Genomic DNA, 16,819 nt, shown 5'->3' on the forward strand with positions numbered 1-16,819 from the left:
AGTCATTCATTATTCCATTTCATTAACAAGCCCTCTCTTCAGTAAGGTAATTTCTATTTTAAAACTGCAAGGCAGCTGGTAACTTAGTTAATGCAGATTTCCTAGCAGGAATCAGAGGGGAAAAGATACTTTAACTTCATTTTATTGGGGCTTGCAGGTCTTGCATTTATAAAAGGAAGGGATGTGGTAGGAAAATATATATGTATATATTTTTAAAGATTTTATTTGTTTGACAGAGACACAGTGAGAGAGGGAGCACAAGCAGGGGGAGTGGGAGAGGGAGTAGCGCAGGCTTAGACCCAGGGGTCACGACCCGAGCCGAAGGCAGTTGCTTAACAACTGAGCGACCCAGGCGCTCCAAGTAGGAAAATACTTTGTCCGTTTAAAATGCTAATGTAGGGCGCCTGGATGGCTCAGTTGGTTAAGCGACTGCCTTCGGCTCAGGTCATGATCCTGCAGTCCCGGGATCGAGTCCTGCATCGGGCTCCCCGCTCAGTGGGGAGTCTGCTTCTCCCTCTGACCCTCTTCCCTCTCGTGCTCTCTATCTCTCATTCTCTCTCTCTCTCTCTCTCTCTCTCTCTCTCAAATAAATAAATAAAATCTTAAAAAAAATAAAATGCTAATGTAGTTTGGCTCTGTCGAGTGCTGGATTGACATTTGAGAAAATGGGTTCCTTTCTTTGTTATTAACTGATTGGTGAGTTGCTGAATTCCCTCTGGCTCTGTACTTTCCCTATCTGTAAAATGAAGAGTAGAGGATCTCTAATATAATTTCTCCTAACAGACTACTGTTCTAGCAGCAGAGAAGATAGATGACAAGGCCCACTTGGCCTGGCGAATATGTTAACTTTGCATGTTTTTCATCTTGGAAATAATCCAAAAGCACAAATATTTACATTTTATCACTTTAACACAGTTGAAAGCTGGAGGTCACAGACATTTTACAGAATAATACAATAATTAGATTTTGTTTGAAGGAAATGGTATATATAAAACATACAGGCTTATAATTTGAAAGCCATTTAAAAAATTTAGAGTATCTCTCCCAGACTGCAGAAAAATGTTTATTCTGGTATACAATGTGGAAAAAGACATACCCACTACCAATTTGGAGGCAAACTATTTTAGAGCTAATGTTTAACACTTTATATAAACTGCCGTGTTAACTGGGTTCTGCTAGAATTTATTTGGAGCTTGGAGAAAACTGGAGCAGTTAGAAAATACTTCTTTTCAAAGTAATGAGAGGGGGAAAAAAAAATCCCAACAAAATCAATGTAATCCCTTTTGAACATGGAATATAGAACATTAATAGATTGCCAATTATGGTATCTCCTCCAACCAGCTTTTATATACAGCTTTGGCCTACTCTTTTGTACAGTCTGTATCACACAATGTACTATCCTGTTGCTGCATATTAAAAGTCCACCATTTCTATCTACTGGTTACCCAATATTTGAATTAAATAACTCCTTTTTCTATTTGTATCATTTTCTAAGGAAAAAGAAATTGTTAATATTTATCATATCGCTAATTGATTTATGAAAGCACAAGCTCTCATCACCCTTCGAAGAAAGTTAAGAATTTTTATGATACCTACTTTGTCTTGGAAAGATCAATAACGCAAAGGGTGGGCATGGCATATGAATGGTGAATATCAATTCTTGGTGGATAATCACCATATTTGATTTAGTGGTTTAGTAGACCAGGTGGGGAAAGGAAGCTTACCACTTTTTTTTTTCTAGGTTCTGTTTATTTTTTGAATGATTTTTAATAGGTAAGTCACATGATTCAAATATTGAAAATACCCAAAGAAACATGCCAGTCGGTCTGACCCATGACTAACCACCCTTCCTTCCACCACCACTCTGGTCTTACAGGTAATCCTTACATCACTTTCTTATTTATTTTTCTAGTGTTTTCTTTATATAAAATACAAAAAGCCAATAGAAATATATATTTTCAATCACTTTCTTACACAGAAAGTGGTATACTGATTTGAACATGATTTTATCCAATTACTCTGTCCTAGCGATCTTTCCATATCAATATATAGAGAGTTCCTCATTCTTTATAGCAGCATGGTTCCCATTTCATTGTGTATGTGGTTTTCACTGGTCCAGATTCCATAGTTTACCTAACTGGGTCTCCTTTTGATAGATGGTTGGGTTGTTTATAACCTTTTGCTTTTGTGACCAGTACTGCAGTGAATCATGTATGTGTGCAGCAATTCACAGAAGCATATCTGTGTCAAAGGGTAAATGGGTTTGTACTTCGGCTAGGAGTTGCCAAACTTCCCTTCACAGAGGATATGCCAGTTTTTATTTCTACCAGTTCCTGTCCCCCATGTCTTGTCAGCAGAGTGTGTTGACAAACTTCTGGATATCTGCCCATCAAATAAGTGGGAATGATAATTACATACAATTTGACATGTGAAATTTAGCTTTTCTTACCCTGCTGAAGAGGCAGTATTACCTTAATTCTGGAGTTGGATTTCCTCCAAATTAATGTGATTTTTTTTTTTTTTAAGATTTTATTTATTTGACAGCGACATGGCGAGAGAGGGAACACAGGCAGGGGGAGTGGGAGAGGGAGAAGCAGGCTTCCCGTGGAGCAGGGAGCCAGATGTGGGGCTCAATCCCAGGACCCTCGGATCATGACCTGAGCTGAAAGCAGATGCTTAAGACAGCCACCCAGGCGCCCCAAATTAATGTGATTGCAGGTAATTTCCTCCTTGTCCCCCCTTTTTTTCTTAAGTCTCCCCCCTCACCTTTTACAAAGCAAGTATATATTGCTTCAGAAAGAAGCGGTACTCAGTTTTAAAAGTCATCATTTTGTGACTTGTTTTGTTTTACATTGTTGCTTCAGATAATCCCTTTTAATTCCTTAGAGCAGAAAAATCCTCCTTTTAAGAGACTATTTTAACGCTGATACTTAACATAGGAATCTCTGGAAGTATCCTTCTACCCTTTGCGGTCATTTTAGGGCCACAGCTATTTTCTGGCTTTGCAGTTTTAGGAACTTAGTGCACTGATTCACTCAGACTCCCAAGATTGATTCTGAAAACTGGAATGTCCACCTATTTATTTACAATGACGGATATCTTTAAACACCAAAATACACATCCTAGGTCACTTCTTTCGGCTATCTAAGACAGAGATTGAATTTGGATCACCTTGTGGGATATAATTTCAAATCACAGAGATTTAGGACCATGAGGTATAGTCTGCTGGAACAGGTTAGGTAGAACTGGAATTAGACGTGAGGATTCAAGGCTCTTTCAGCTGGTCTTGGACTGTGGTGAGTTTTAGTCCTTGTCCAGTCTCATATTTGGTTTCTTTAGACACGTTTTTCTCCTAAAATAGTGCTTTGAAAATAGGAGGCAGCTTACTTGTTTAATTCATCCAACAGACCTCAGTTTCATATGAACCAGGTACTTACACTAAATGCTGGTCAGTTCACAGAGTTCATGAGTAGTAAAAGGGCTTACTATGGAACCCTGTTGTAGGTAATACATTCAATAATTTAGTTCTCACAACTGCCATATGCTCTAAGTACTGTTCTTATTACCCTCATTTTACAGATGGGAAAACCAGGTCCAGAAAAGTAACTTCCCAAGGTCACTCAGAGGCCAGAGCTATGATTTGAACATCTGGCAATTGGCTTGAGTCTGGGTTCTTAGCTGTCATCTTTGGCGTCCCCCAGAGTGAAGCCATTTTTACCATAGTACATTTCATTCTTTTTTTTTTTATCAGTTCCCTGCTGCTCTTGGGAGACTGTGCAGAAAAGCCTATCAGAAAACAGTTTCATAAAGTTATTTTTAAGGTTGAGGTTTTCTGAATAGATATGATTGGGACAACACCCCCAACAGCCACATTTACCTAGAGGGGAGTCCTAGGCTAATCCAAAAGGCTAGCACGAGATATTCCGTGTTCTTTTGGTTGTTTAATTCAAGACAAAACACTTTCTGAACCTGGCCCCCAAATCTTCGGCTGTGCCTTGCAGGGCGCTAATGGCAACAATGTTGCCTGTGGGGTGGCTTGGGAAGAGTAGAAAAACCAGTTGCTTTGAGGGCCAGCTAGTTTCGGTAAATTCCCCTAAAGTTCAGGAGACCTGGGGGGTAGCTCTTTTTCTGCCTACAGTAAGTAGCTCAGAGAACTTGAACCTTTCAACCTGATTTCTTCCCTTAGGGCTTGTGGAATAGGCCTAACAGTGCTTTCAGTGAAGATTAAACAAATTTTGAAAACCAGGGCGCCTGGGTGGCTCAGTTGGTTAAGCGACTGCCTACGGCTCAGGTCATGATCCTGGAGTCCTGGGATCGAGTCCCACATCGGGCTTCCTGCTCCGCAGGGAGTCTGCTTCTCCCTCTGACCCTCTTCCCTCTCGTGCTTTCTCTCTCTCATTCTCTCTCTGAAATAAATAAAATCTTAAAAAAATTTTTTTTGAAAACCATAAGACGTACACGATTGGTAGCTACTGTCAGTTTTACCAGGAAAAGCATCTCTCAGAAGTTGGTTTTCTCTGGTTATGAAAAGAAATTTGTTTTTGTTTTTATTAGAGCTTGTCTCCAAATGTGAGGACAGGAGCTGTCATTAATGTGGACTGCACTTGACCATGGTGCGAGATCAAATTTAAAACTTTTAAGATTTGCAATAAAATAGCTTACGAAGGGAACAACACATACCTTAATGTTCACATTCAGTTTTAAAGTCCTTGGAAGGCAGACCTGAAAGTCCAGGATCAAACCCTAAGATTGGATTTCTAGCAGGGTTCCCAGCTGCCTTTCACAGAGGAGTAAATGAAGTAGGCAAAAGACCTTGGTTCAAGCTCTCTTTATACTCTGAGGCTTGGGCAGGCCTATCTCTCAGGATTTTGGGGGGAGGAATAAGGCTCAGCCAAAAAAGGGGGGTCTTACCAGGTGCCAGTTACCTAGAGTTGTAATACAATGTTTCTTTGGGCTCCTTCTGCGTCCCCATTACATACACCTCCTCTGTGTTGCATAAAGTCTCCTGAAGGTCCTGGGATCTAGCCCCGCATTGGGCTCCCTGCTTAGCGGGAAGCCTGCTTCTCCCTCTCCCACTGCTTGTGTTCCCTCACTCACTGTTTCTCTCTGTCAAATAAATAAATAAACTCTTAAAAAAGTCCCCTGACTCTGAAAATGGGATGATTGTGCCACATGACAACTTTATCATCCTCTTAATCACTCCTTTGGTCACTCAGCCAATCTCTGACTTGGGCCATCCATCAGGCTTTGCTTCCCATTCTTTTCAGAAACCTTGGTGTAACAAGCACATGGTCTAACTTTGAGGGAACACCTTAACAGACATCTACAAATGTAGCAAACAAAAGAAAAAACCTCTAAACTGTTGAATCGTTACATGAGAGCCATAGCCCTTCAGAGCTGGTATTTGCAACCTTCTTAATTATAGAAAGTAGATACAGAATGGATAAAGTGCTTTGACCAAGAATCTGTCCAAAACCCAAAGGTTAGGTCGCTACTGTGGTGCACAAAAGATACAGTGGGAGTAGCAGAGGCGGGAGGGGACCTGGTTAAATAGATTTGGCAAAAATAATTCGGTGGTAGCGGCCACCTTACTCTCACCCTCTTTTTTTTTTAAGCTCCTATTTCCGAGACAAAGGCAATGTAATCTAATTCAGCCTTTCTGAAATTGCCAGATGTTAAGAATCGCCCAAAAGCTCTTGTTATACACACATTCTCAGGACCCTCCACTGGCATTTGCTAGGTCTAGTACAAGATATGGGAATATGTGTTTTACAATCGCAGTAAGCGATTCTTAAAAAATTACGGTGTTCTGATAAAAAGAGTAGAATTCAGGATACCTTTTTTTGTGCCGTCTGGAGCTACCAGGTAGTATCCCACCCCCCACCGTAAACAACAACGATCTTGTTAAAAATCCTGCCCCTGCAATGCAGAAGTAGCTCTTTTTATAAGGAAATGCCCGTTTCCCTCCTCTTCCTTACGTCTTTTAACTGGCACCATCCCTAACCTAGAGTTGGAGTGACGGTCCCAGCTAGGCGGGAGACAGGCTTTACCCAGAGCCGGGCGGGTAGGGGGCCAAGTCTCTGTCCGGCGTCCGACTGGTGCTCCCGTGCAGCGCTCCCATTGGCTGGAAGTTTCCTCCGCAAGTAGCCCGAGCGGCCCCTACTCGCCACGCCAGCCCATCTGGACTCCGACCGCCCAGGGGGCGGGGCGGAACGATGGGGCGGGGCGGGATGATGGGGCGGGGCCTCGCGGCGCTGCGGAAGTCCGGACGGCCTATGGCGCCGAAGGGAGTCCCCGGCCGCGCCCCACGAGGCCGGGCCGGGCCGGGCCAATCCCCGGCGACTGGGCGGGCGAACGCGGGGCCAGGCCGGCCGGCCCGAGGGACTGGGGGAGGGGGACAATGGGCCGGTTCCTGGTGCGTCACGGGGGAGTTCCTTAAAGGGGAAGTGAGCGGGGCTGCGGGGCGGGTGAGGGGTGCGGTGGTCCGCGGGGGAGGTCCCCCGCGCTTTAAAATAATGCCCGCGGCGCCCGCGCGACCATGCAATGGCGAGCGCTTGTCCTGGGGCTGGTGCTCCTCCGGCTTGGCCTCCATGGAGTGCTGTGGCTCGTCTTCGGGCTGGGGCCCAGCATGGGCTTCTACCAGCGTTTTCCGCTCAGCTTCGGCTTCCAGCGCCTGAGGGCTCCCGACGGCCCCGAGTCTCCTGCGTCGGGGCCCGCGGGCCGGCCCGGGGGGCCGTCGGGGCCGTCGTGGCTGCAGCCTCCGGGTCCCGGGGCGGCGGCAGCGGGACGGCGGCGGGCTCCGCGGCGGCCGGAGCCGGGCGTGTGCGGCCCGGCCCACTGGGGCTACGTGCTGGGCGGCCGGGGCCGCGGCCCGGACGAGTACGAGAAGCGCTACAGCGGCGCCTTCCCGCCGCAGCTGCGCGCCCAGATGCGCGACCTAGCTCGGGGCATGTTCGTCTTCGGCTACGACAACTACATGGCGCACGCCTTTCCCCAGGACGAGCTCAACCCCATCCACTGCCGCGGCCGAGGGCCTGATCGCGGGGACCCGTGAGTAGCCGGCGCGCCCCACGCGCTTCCTTCCGTCCTCCGGGTCAGGATGCAGCCTTCTGACCTCCGGGTCCCCCAAGGGATGCCACGGCGTTTAGGGGCCTGGGGCCACACCCTCCCGCGCAGTGCCTTTGCCCGACCCCCCGGGGGGTCCCCCTGGGCTTGGGGTGTGTGTAGATGGGCCTGTGGCTGTTCTCTTTCTTGATTCTTCCGATATCTCTGAGTTACAGGATAGCTGTCCAGCGCAGACTTTTTTACAGATGGGGAAACTGAGGCTCAGAGACAGGAAGGGACGGTAGCAGTACCAAAGGGTAGCTTCCGGGGCTTTAGACTCATCTCCAAGAACCCCTTCTCCAGATGAATATATATATAATCAAAATGAAATCCCTTTTAAACGCAGCCCAAAACAAGCCCTCATCCCCCCGCCCCCCAGCCCCATGTAAAAATTCAGGAGTTGATTACGGGAAAGGACTTCTCCAAAGCCAGCCCGTGATCATGAGGCAGAGCGGGGCTACAACATTTCTCCTTCATTTACAGGGGCTGCTTTTTAGGCTGAAGAAACTTACAGGAGAGAGAGAGAGAGAGAGACTGTATCTGGCTCTGATTTGGGGTCTTGATACTCAGGGTTTGATTCCTTGGCCGCTGAGTTGACTGTCACCTTTATCTGTCCCATAAATTCCTCCACTCTGGTGGCAGGACTGTCCAGTAAGATCAGCCCGTCCTCCCCTTCCACCACCCTTGTCTGTGGAGGCCAAGCTTCCAGGGTCACTGCTGTTGACATCAGAGTCCAAGAGGACAGCACACCCAGCTGAAGACCTTCTAGCTGGAGGGAATGGGTGTGTTTTGCCACAGACCCTGTTGGACCGGATAGGTGACTACCTTCCTCTGGGTGATGGGAGTGGAGGAGATGGGCTGCCCATTGCCTTGGCCCCACATTCTATGGGTGCTTTTGGACTTTTTGGGGATGTATCTTCCTTCACCTGGTAAAAGGAAGAGTCCAGTCCTTAAGTTATGAAAAGGAAGCCCCTAATAGCAAAGGGGCTTGAAGAATTTAAAACAATGGTTTGGTTATCTACAAAATCATTTCTTAAATGACAATTTGAGGAGCATGAGTTTTAGTGAAGCAAGGGACACAGTCCAAGCTAGTTTCAAAGGACTGGGCCTTTTTAAAATTATAGGAAACTGATGAGTTATTTTTCTTCATTATATCAGGCTTTATGCGTATAAATATTTTCTATCAGTTTTTTATTTTTTTGAAAAAAATTTTTTATTAAGTTTTGATAAAAATTGCTGGGGCCTTTCCAGATATTAGGAAATTAATAAGTTAATTGTTAGTCCTTAACTGTACAGACTTTATACCTGTGTATTTTCTTTGGATCTCATTTTTTGTTGTTATTGGAGGAAAAAAAGATAAAAATATGAAAAAAATAAAAACCCCACCAAACAGTTATTTTTAATTTATTTTTCCTGCCAGATCCCGCCCATATGCCTACACATACTTTACATTGTTGAAACCAAAGTGTGTGTACATATTTTGGGTCTTACTTGTATTTTCTCAGGAATGCTCATGGTATTATAAGGAGGGAAAGAATACTTTGAGTAAGTGCCCTATTCTCTCTCACAGACTTTTTCCTCAGATTTCCTTTTATGGTGTGGACCTAAGGAAAGCAGTTTAATGAGGACTTATAATAACACTTTCAATTGGGAATATTATAATCAGGAGAGTGCGTCGATGACATTTTGATGCTTTTCTTAATGAACCTTAGGAACCCTTTGGTGAGTTGGAGCCCCTCTCCAGCAAGGTGACGTGGCACTTGGTTAACTTGCTGGTCCCTGTGGTAGTTCCTGGTGGCATAGGCTTTTGTTTCAGGATGAAGTCTGCTGATGAGTGTCTTGGTTTGATTGTACAGTGGCGGTGTGGGTAAACTGAGGTCAGGTTGCTTTGAGACAGATGTATTGCTGTTGGAAAGATGGAGTTTGAAATATCGGGGGGATGGCATTTGGGAGGTTAATAAAACCTTTCAGTTGATAAACCTTTGGTGTCTTTGAGGAGGTGAAAGAACTCGGGTTATGATGGCCTTGAGTAGACCCCTCACACTAGCTGCTTCCAAAGAGTGGAAAGTTAATTTTTTTTTACTCTCCTTTCTTTAACTTAACTCCTTTCAGGCTAGTATTTTCAAGGAAAAGTTTAGAACCAGAGCTTTGTCATTCTGGCTCTGAAATAATAGGATATGTTTACATCCCCAAAATAGATAACCTGCAATAGAAACTTTTCCGATTTTATTTTATTTTTTTAATATTTTTTGGGGGTAAAGATTTTATTGATTTACTTAAGAGAGAACAAGAGTGAGAGTGAGAGAACACGGAGAGGGAGCTGAGCAGGAGCCCGACGTGGGGTTCATCCCATGACCCCGAGATCCTGACCTGAGCCGAAGGCAGATGCTTAACCGATGGAGCCACCCAGGAGCCCCCAAATTTTTCAGATTTTAAAAAATCAAACGTATTCTAATGATAGTTGTCAAGTGTATTCTAATGATGCATTTAAAATATAGAGTGACAAAACCATTAGATACCATGTAGGAAGACAGAAACAAAATATGGGCACTCAACCTGTGTATCTTTTCTTTTTAGTCACATTTACTTGAGGCTTGTCTTGCTTGTCTTGTTTGACTGTAGGTAGGGTGAGGAGTTAACGTGAAGTAAATGAAACCTGAATACTTGATAGTAGCAAATCTTTTGGCCTAGCTACAGATTAATATGCAAAGTCGGTTATTCTCGTAGCCTCAATTTGGATTGGAGGATCCGAATTCAAAAGTTTCTTTTCTTTTTTTTTTTTTTTTTAAGATTTTATTTATTTGAGAGAGAGAGCCCAAGAGGGGGTAGGGTCAGAGGGAGAAGCAGACTCCCTGCTGAGCAGGGAGCCTGACATGGGACTCGATCCCAGGACTCCGGGATCATGATCTGAGCCGAAGGCAGTCACTTAACCAACTGAGCCACCCAGGCACCCCGAATTCAAAAGTTTCTTCAAATAAATTTGGATATTATATTTTTTGTAATCTTGTGAATGATAACAATAGTTCAGGCCTTGGGCACATGATCCTTCTTTGCTTCCTCCCCAGCCATTTTGCTGTTTGGTAAAAAAGCAAATCTATGAACAACCCCAACTGATATTGGCCACCAAACCGACCCATTCCTAGGCACCCCTAGCCTAAGATGGCCTCCTGTGCATTCTTCTTTCTTTCTAACCTCCTGTCCCACTTCAGAGTCAGACCTAAGTCTTTTTCTATTTGAAGACGATTTTCCTTGCTTTACTTGGTTCTCCTTTCAGTTCCTTTCTTTGGTCTGCTGTTCCACATCACTTCAGAATTGAGTACTGTTCTGTGTTCACCTTCCTTTCCCTTTGGCGTGTCTCCCCAGATTATCCGTCCCTCGACACAGAGACTGTTTCTTGTATTACCTCTGTGCCTACCCAGCACCGGGTAGATTTCTGAACAGCTGGTACAGGTTAAGTATATGTGGGAGATTTTTTTTTTAAACCATATGTTTGATTTTGTTAGTTATATAATCAAAAATTGCCTGCCAAAGGTTGTAGTTTTTTCAGCTCTGTTTTGGGGTGATAAGAACCTTATAAATTCACACTGGGGCAAATGTCATGAACAGGCACACGTGGTAAATTAAGTGGAGAGTTTAATTCTGGGTCATCGTGGTTCAGCCAGCTGGTGATGTGGAAAGACGTGTACTTGTGGGCCTAGCCCTGTACTGGAAGATTGAGTTCTTTTGGCTTGAGGCACTTAACAGATAAGTCAGGCTGACCATCGATCAATCTGCAAAGAACAAGGCCACAGTCTTATACCTACATCGTGGGCTGGAATAAATGGAATCACAGTAATATGGTGCTATTAGGCCAAGAGGATTTTATGGAATCTACATTTTCCTTCACACCCCTCTTTCTTTTCTTTCTATTATGGCACATTTTGAAAGAGTGTATAGCAGTTACTTGGTAGAAAATAATTAAAAGTGTTTTAATGCACACTTTAGATTTTTCAGGAGATTTGTCTGAGAGAAGGAACCCACCCGGTTATTCCAAATTTTTATTTTTTTACTGTGGCATTTCCTTTTTCTTTTCTTCTTCTTCTTCTTCTTCATTAATTAATTAATTAATTAATTAATTAATTAATTAATTATTTGACAGAGAGACAGCGAGAACGGGAACACAAGCAGGGGGAGTGGGGGAGGGAGGAGCAGGCTTCCTGCCGAGCAGGGAGCCTGATGTGGGACTTGATCCCAGGACCCTGGGATCATGACCTGAGCTGAAGGCAGCTGCTTAACTGAGCCACCCAGGCTCCCTTACTGTGGCATTTCTTATAACTGTTCATTCTGAGTGACTGCTTGGGCACTGTATTGAGAAGTAGTGTAAAGTTGGGTCCTTTTTAGTTATAGCCTAACAGGAAAGTACTATAAAACATGTGAAGGAGTGTAGTGGTCAGAATTCATACTGCCTTCCACAGGCCTGTGCAGGTGGAGAGGGTGAGGGTACAGCTTGGCCCAGATGAGGGTACAGCTCAGGAGAGGGCAGTTGGGGTGTTTTATACATCATCCAGCTTGGATGCTAAGTGGCAAGGGAGCCATTTTCCAATGAGGTGGGACGTGGGAACCCACTCTTTGTTTCTGAGCCACAGAGCAATGCAGTTAAATATTTAAACCCGACAGAATATTCTGGAGTTGGCAGAACTGAGCACGAGGATCTCTCTGTCTTTGACCTTCTCCTCCAACTTTCGGCATTTCCTGTATCCTTTCTGGCTGGCACTGCCCTTGAAGTGCTTATTTTAACCCATGGCTCTCGTCTTTAGAGGACCTTTTACAATTATATAACTTTATTTAGAAAGAATCCACAAATAGAAGAAGCAGGTGCAGTTTTCAGCCATGCAGTATGCTGGCCTCGTGGCTTGTGAGGGGCGAGATAACCCTGGTTCCTAGATAGCCCCTTCTATTCTATAGCTTGTTTGAGACAATGTATCTCAAAGTTAGCTCTAAATTCTTTGTCCTAGATTTAGTGGGGGTAACAACAGCACACAACAAAGCAACAGAAAGGCTCGCGCAGGATCAGCTGTGATGTGTTGAAGCTGTGTGTGCCTGCATCATTGTAAGGCCATTCACCCGACCAAGGCACATTGGAGGGTACACTTTCAGAGAGCAGAGCGGGCCGTCCAAAACAGGGGAAGCAAGACGAGGCCCCATTCGAGTGACTCAAGGACTGGCTACAGTGGTCTACGGATGTGCTGGAAGGTGCCATCATTTCAGTGAATCTGCTGTCGAAGATAAAGCTAGGGCTTCTCGCTTTGGTCTTTAATAGTAAACAGGTGTGTCCTCTTTCTCTCCTTCCGTCTTTTTAGGCTTTTGCCCTTTCCTTTCTGGGCTTGTGGGAATGAGACTGGGGAATTACTGAAGTCCCTGCAGTTTGTCAAGCTGCACAATTGCTCCATCCCTGCCCTTCCCAGACCTATTCTTTGTCCTCGTCATTGGCTTTAGTGTTGTAAGGAGCTGTCCCAGTGACTGGGGAGCTTTCCCGTCATTGCAGGCCTGAAGTCGGTGTCTTAAGGTTGCTTCAGAAAGAAGGGAAATCCGCGTTGACTGTGGGAACAGGACGTGTGGGCAGAAACGAGGGTGCAGCTCCAGCGCAGAGAAGTCCTGCCTTGGCTCAGCCCCTCCGAGTTGGTTGAGGTGATGGGGATTCCTTGAGATGTGAATGAGAAAATGAGATCAAGAGGTTAATGTATTCCCCCAACCAAAGCACAAGTGAGTGGTAATCAGGCCATCACAGAAGGTATTTGCTTCCTGTGTGTAACCTGCTGGAGCGGCTGATTTCTATATTAAAGGGTCATGGGGGGGGGGAGGCGCCTGGGTGGCGCAGTCAGTTAAGCATCTGCCATGGGCTCAGGTCATGGTCTCAGGGTCCTGGGATGGAGTCTTGCTTAGCGGGAAGTCTGCTTCTCCAGCTTCCTCTGGCCCTTCCCCCTGCTTGTGTGCACACACACACTCTCTCTTTCTCTCAAACAAATAAATAAAATCTTTCAAAAAAATAAAATAAAGGGTCATGGGCAGGTCACATGACAGGGTCTTTCTTTTTTCCATTCCTAATGATTTTGAAATCAGAGCTCTTTGAAGCTGACTGGAGAGGTGATTTGTGGTGATAAAACTGTACCTCAGGGAGGGCGCACGACTCTGGTTCACCATCTCCGGACTTCCTGTTGCATGTTCTTCCCACAATAGCGTCATCAGTGTGTCTCTGTTGTTGGGTGACTTGAGTCCACTTGCAGACACTCTAGAAATGGTCACTTAGGAGATAGAAAGACTACTGCCATACTGACCCACCTATAATCGTCCCTGAATCAATAAGAGTTGCCAACAGTTTTAGTTTCTCATGGGTGTTTAGTTTTATTGTCCTTTTCTCTTTTAAAATAAAGTACCTTTCTTTAACTTTAATTTTGTTTCTTTTTCAGTTCAAATCTGAACATCAATGATGTCCTTGGGAATTACTCATTGACTCTTGTTGATGCGTTGGATACACTTGCAGTAAGTGTTTAGCCTTATTATTTTTTTCATTAATTAAGATATTTTGGGGTTGATTATCCCTAGTTTCCACCAGGGATGGGAGTTCCAGGAAACCTGATACTCAAAATGTATTCATAGCTTTGATAGCCATTGTTTTTTTTTATGACCTTAATGCTGAGGGCGAGAAAAGCATTCAAGGTTAAAGGAGTGGAAATGTGATTCCCCTAAATAAAATGGAGAAGAAAGTATGATTGTTTTGGGGGAAACCTATTTTTCTCTCAGTTTCCCACTATTTTATTCAATAAAGGAATTGGTAGAGCATTCCATTCAAGTTGACAGTTACTGTAGTTAAGATCTGAGAAGTAAAAGACAAGCTCCTGAAATAGCATCCGGCTACGTGCTCCCCAACAGTGTGTCCTGAGCCCTGGTCCCGGGCCATCGCGCAAGCTCTTTAGAAACACTCCTTTCTGCGTGCCACTCCATGTTTTGTCCCCACTGGGGCTGCCAACTTGGGTGCTGCCTTTTCCCCCAGCGCCCCGTGGTTTCCCTCGTGGAGTCTGGAAGCTGGAGACCTCTGAACGGATATGAAGAAGCACACTGCAAGCAGGACGCCACTGTGGTGTGGTACTTACCATCACGCCGTGCGTGCCGTGCGTGCAGTCTGCCTCTCAGCACTTGGCTTCCAAGGCACTGTATTTCAGCGTAGCACGTTAGATCCTCCTTCGTGAAGGTGATTGCACAGCCTCTTTGCTCCGCTTCATTATCCAGCATGCCTTTACCATTAGAGAATTCTTCCCGTAGTCGAGCCCAGACCCTGCATTTAATAATGTCCTCTTTTCTGTTTGAACTTCGCTGAGAAAAGTTTAAAACTCTCAGGGGTTGGACGTGAGTAATGCTAGCTAAGTTAGTATTACAGCTGCTCAGGAGCCCACTGGCCGAAGACTCACTAGGACTTGTAAGGAGCTTGAGCCATCTCTCAGTGCCCTCCTGGGCCCAGGGTCTGCGGGGGCCCTGGGCTTTCATTCTGCCAGCCTGTGGCTGCATAGCATTTTAGTGGCCCAATTTCTCCTTCTGGGGTTCTTGCTGCTCCACTTCAGTCATCCATCATGGGCGATCACAATGTGCCCAGACAAGTCTGCTCAACCTAATTATCGTTAGCTTGTTGAAGATACCAGAGGCTGACTCAGCCTTTTAGGTGTTGCTCAAAGAGTGTCCCAAAACTCATATACATTATGAAGGAGCACCTCTCTCGCACCTGACCTCTCTTTTTTGGCCTTCATTGTATCTTGTTACCCCTCTGCCATGCTCAGGTACTACAGAGACCTCATTTCCATTACTCATTGCACTCTCCACCTAATGGTGTCTCACACATAGTAGGAGTGCAAATATGTGTTCAAAAAATGAATTTCTCCAAATTCGGCATTTCCCAGCACTGTTTCTAAGGGTATATTCCCCAAAAGAAGAATTCTGTTCCCAAGTGAACCTTGAGAAATTCTGCATGCCCATCCCATTATTGGAGAGCTACAAGGTAGATCAGAATTTTAAAGGCTCTGAGAAATCCTGCAGTAAAGAAACCGATTTAACTCTTCTGTTCAGTCCAGGTTTTCTTAAGCATGAGTGAATGATTTACAGCCTGCTTACTCTGTAGCTGTGTGACTAAAATGGTAAATTAGAATATGTAATTGAAAGTTGCTGGCTTTCTTCACCATCCTCCACTTGATCTGAGATTGTATCAGCCTCTGCAGCTACTAACAGATATTGTTGCTGGTGAGCATCTGTAAGGAAACAAAGCCACTTCTGTGGTTTTCATTGTAGAATATCCGGGCTTTGGCGTGCTAGCACTTCAGGCTTATTTTTCAGGTGTTACTTCAGTTGAGGTTTTCTTGTTCTCTTGCTAACATTTTAAACAGGCTCTAACAGATGTGCTGTGGAAACAGTGAGAAGATAGCAGTCCCCTGACCATTGGCTGTGACTTGTAGCATTATTGTGTAATCTTTTAAAAAGAAAGAACTAAAGGCCAGGAAAGAAACGTCTGTACTTAGGAATAGTAACAATGAAGAGGGGAATAAAAAGATGCGCTACACCAATAAATACTAGAAATAAGGCACACTTGAAAGAAATAGTGTCTGGATGAAATTATTTGTTTTTCTTTTGTGTGTGTATCATTGTGATGTCCTTAAAGTCCCGGGATTGTCCTAAATTTTTGAACAGAATGAAAGCGTTTCGGTTCGGTTAATCTGTAAAATTTTATTCCCAATTTGCACTTCTTATAGGAGAGAGCAGCTTTGTATGAGATCATATTCATGCACCCAAAATAGGAATTATAATTTTAGATCACTCTTTAAAAAAGGACACGGAGCTGATTATTTGTATGTCTTGTTTGTTTTGAATGCCACTGGTTTTATGCTGTGCTCCAAAAGAAAATGCTACTATTTCTCAAAGTGTTTAGACATCTGGATAACCAGCAACAAGTCTGTTTTCCAGATGTTTTGGTCTCTTGGGAGCCAAGCACCCAAGCTGTCGATTTATTTGAGGAGCATAGGGGAAGTTATATTTTTGTTTCTTTGGTTTTTGGATTTATTTTTACTCATTTCAAGAATTTTAGGAACTCTAGTGCCTTGCATGCTAAATCAGATCATACTGAAGTTTGAGGGAGAGTCTAGTGGGAAGTTGAGGGGTACTAATGATTCATGAGGAATTATTTCACAGTTTGACTATTTGGAGATAGGATTCTTGAGTTGCGGGAGATGGGCTTGCCATCTGTCCTAGAATATATTCTAAGAGATAACCGTGCTTTTCTACCTTTGTGTTTCTGCTCCTCCCATGGGTGGCAAAACCTTGTACAGACATTTAGACTAAGCGGTCCCTCAGTGTCATTTCAAGCTGTTGTAATGCTTTGTGCTCCTTTTTTTAAAGATAATGGGAAATTCATCTGAGTTCCAGAAAGCAGTCAAGTTAGTGATCGACACAGTTTCATTTGACAAAGATTCCACCGTCCAAGTCTTTGAGGCTACAATAAGGTAAAATAGTACATGAAATGGATTGAAGGCTTCTTTTGTGTGTGTGAGCAGCAAAATTCCTGTGAGGCTCTGCCAGCTGTAAGATCCAGGTAGAGAGTCTGTGGGGTAGACCTAATGGGTGCTGTGTCCATTTCTCCTCTCCCTTTTGGGCTTTATCAACAGTGGAACAATTGACATTTCAAAGTAATTACATTGGG

General features: G+C 44.4%; 1 protein-coding gene across 2 annotated transcripts in view; it reads left to right on the forward strand.

Moving 5' to 3' along the window:
• Positions 1-6,392: 6,392 nt before the first annotated feature.
• Positions 6,393-16,819, forward strand: part of EDEM1 (ER degradation enhancing alpha-mannosidase like protein 1) — a 29,698-nt gene continuing 19,271 nt past the window's right edge. For both annotated transcript variants that reach the window (XM_027584499.2, XM_027584498.2), the window contains exons 1-3: positions 6,393-7,050; positions 13,551-13,623; positions 16,519-16,622. In XM_027584499.2, coding sequence (XP_027440300.1) covers positions 6,539-7,050; positions 13,551-13,623; positions 16,519-16,622 — 689 coding nt within the window. In that variant the 5' untranslated portion in view covers positions 6,393-6,538. The remainder of the gene's footprint in view (positions 7,051-13,550; positions 13,624-16,518; positions 16,623-16,819) is intronic.

The sequence above is a fragment of the Zalophus californianus genome, chromosome 1 (genome assembly GCF_009762305.2).
Source record: "Zalophus californianus isolate mZalCal1 chromosome 1, mZalCal1.pri.v2, whole genome shotgun sequence".
Lineage (NCBI taxonomy): Eukaryota > Metazoa > Chordata > Mammalia > Carnivora > Otariidae > Zalophus > Zalophus californianus.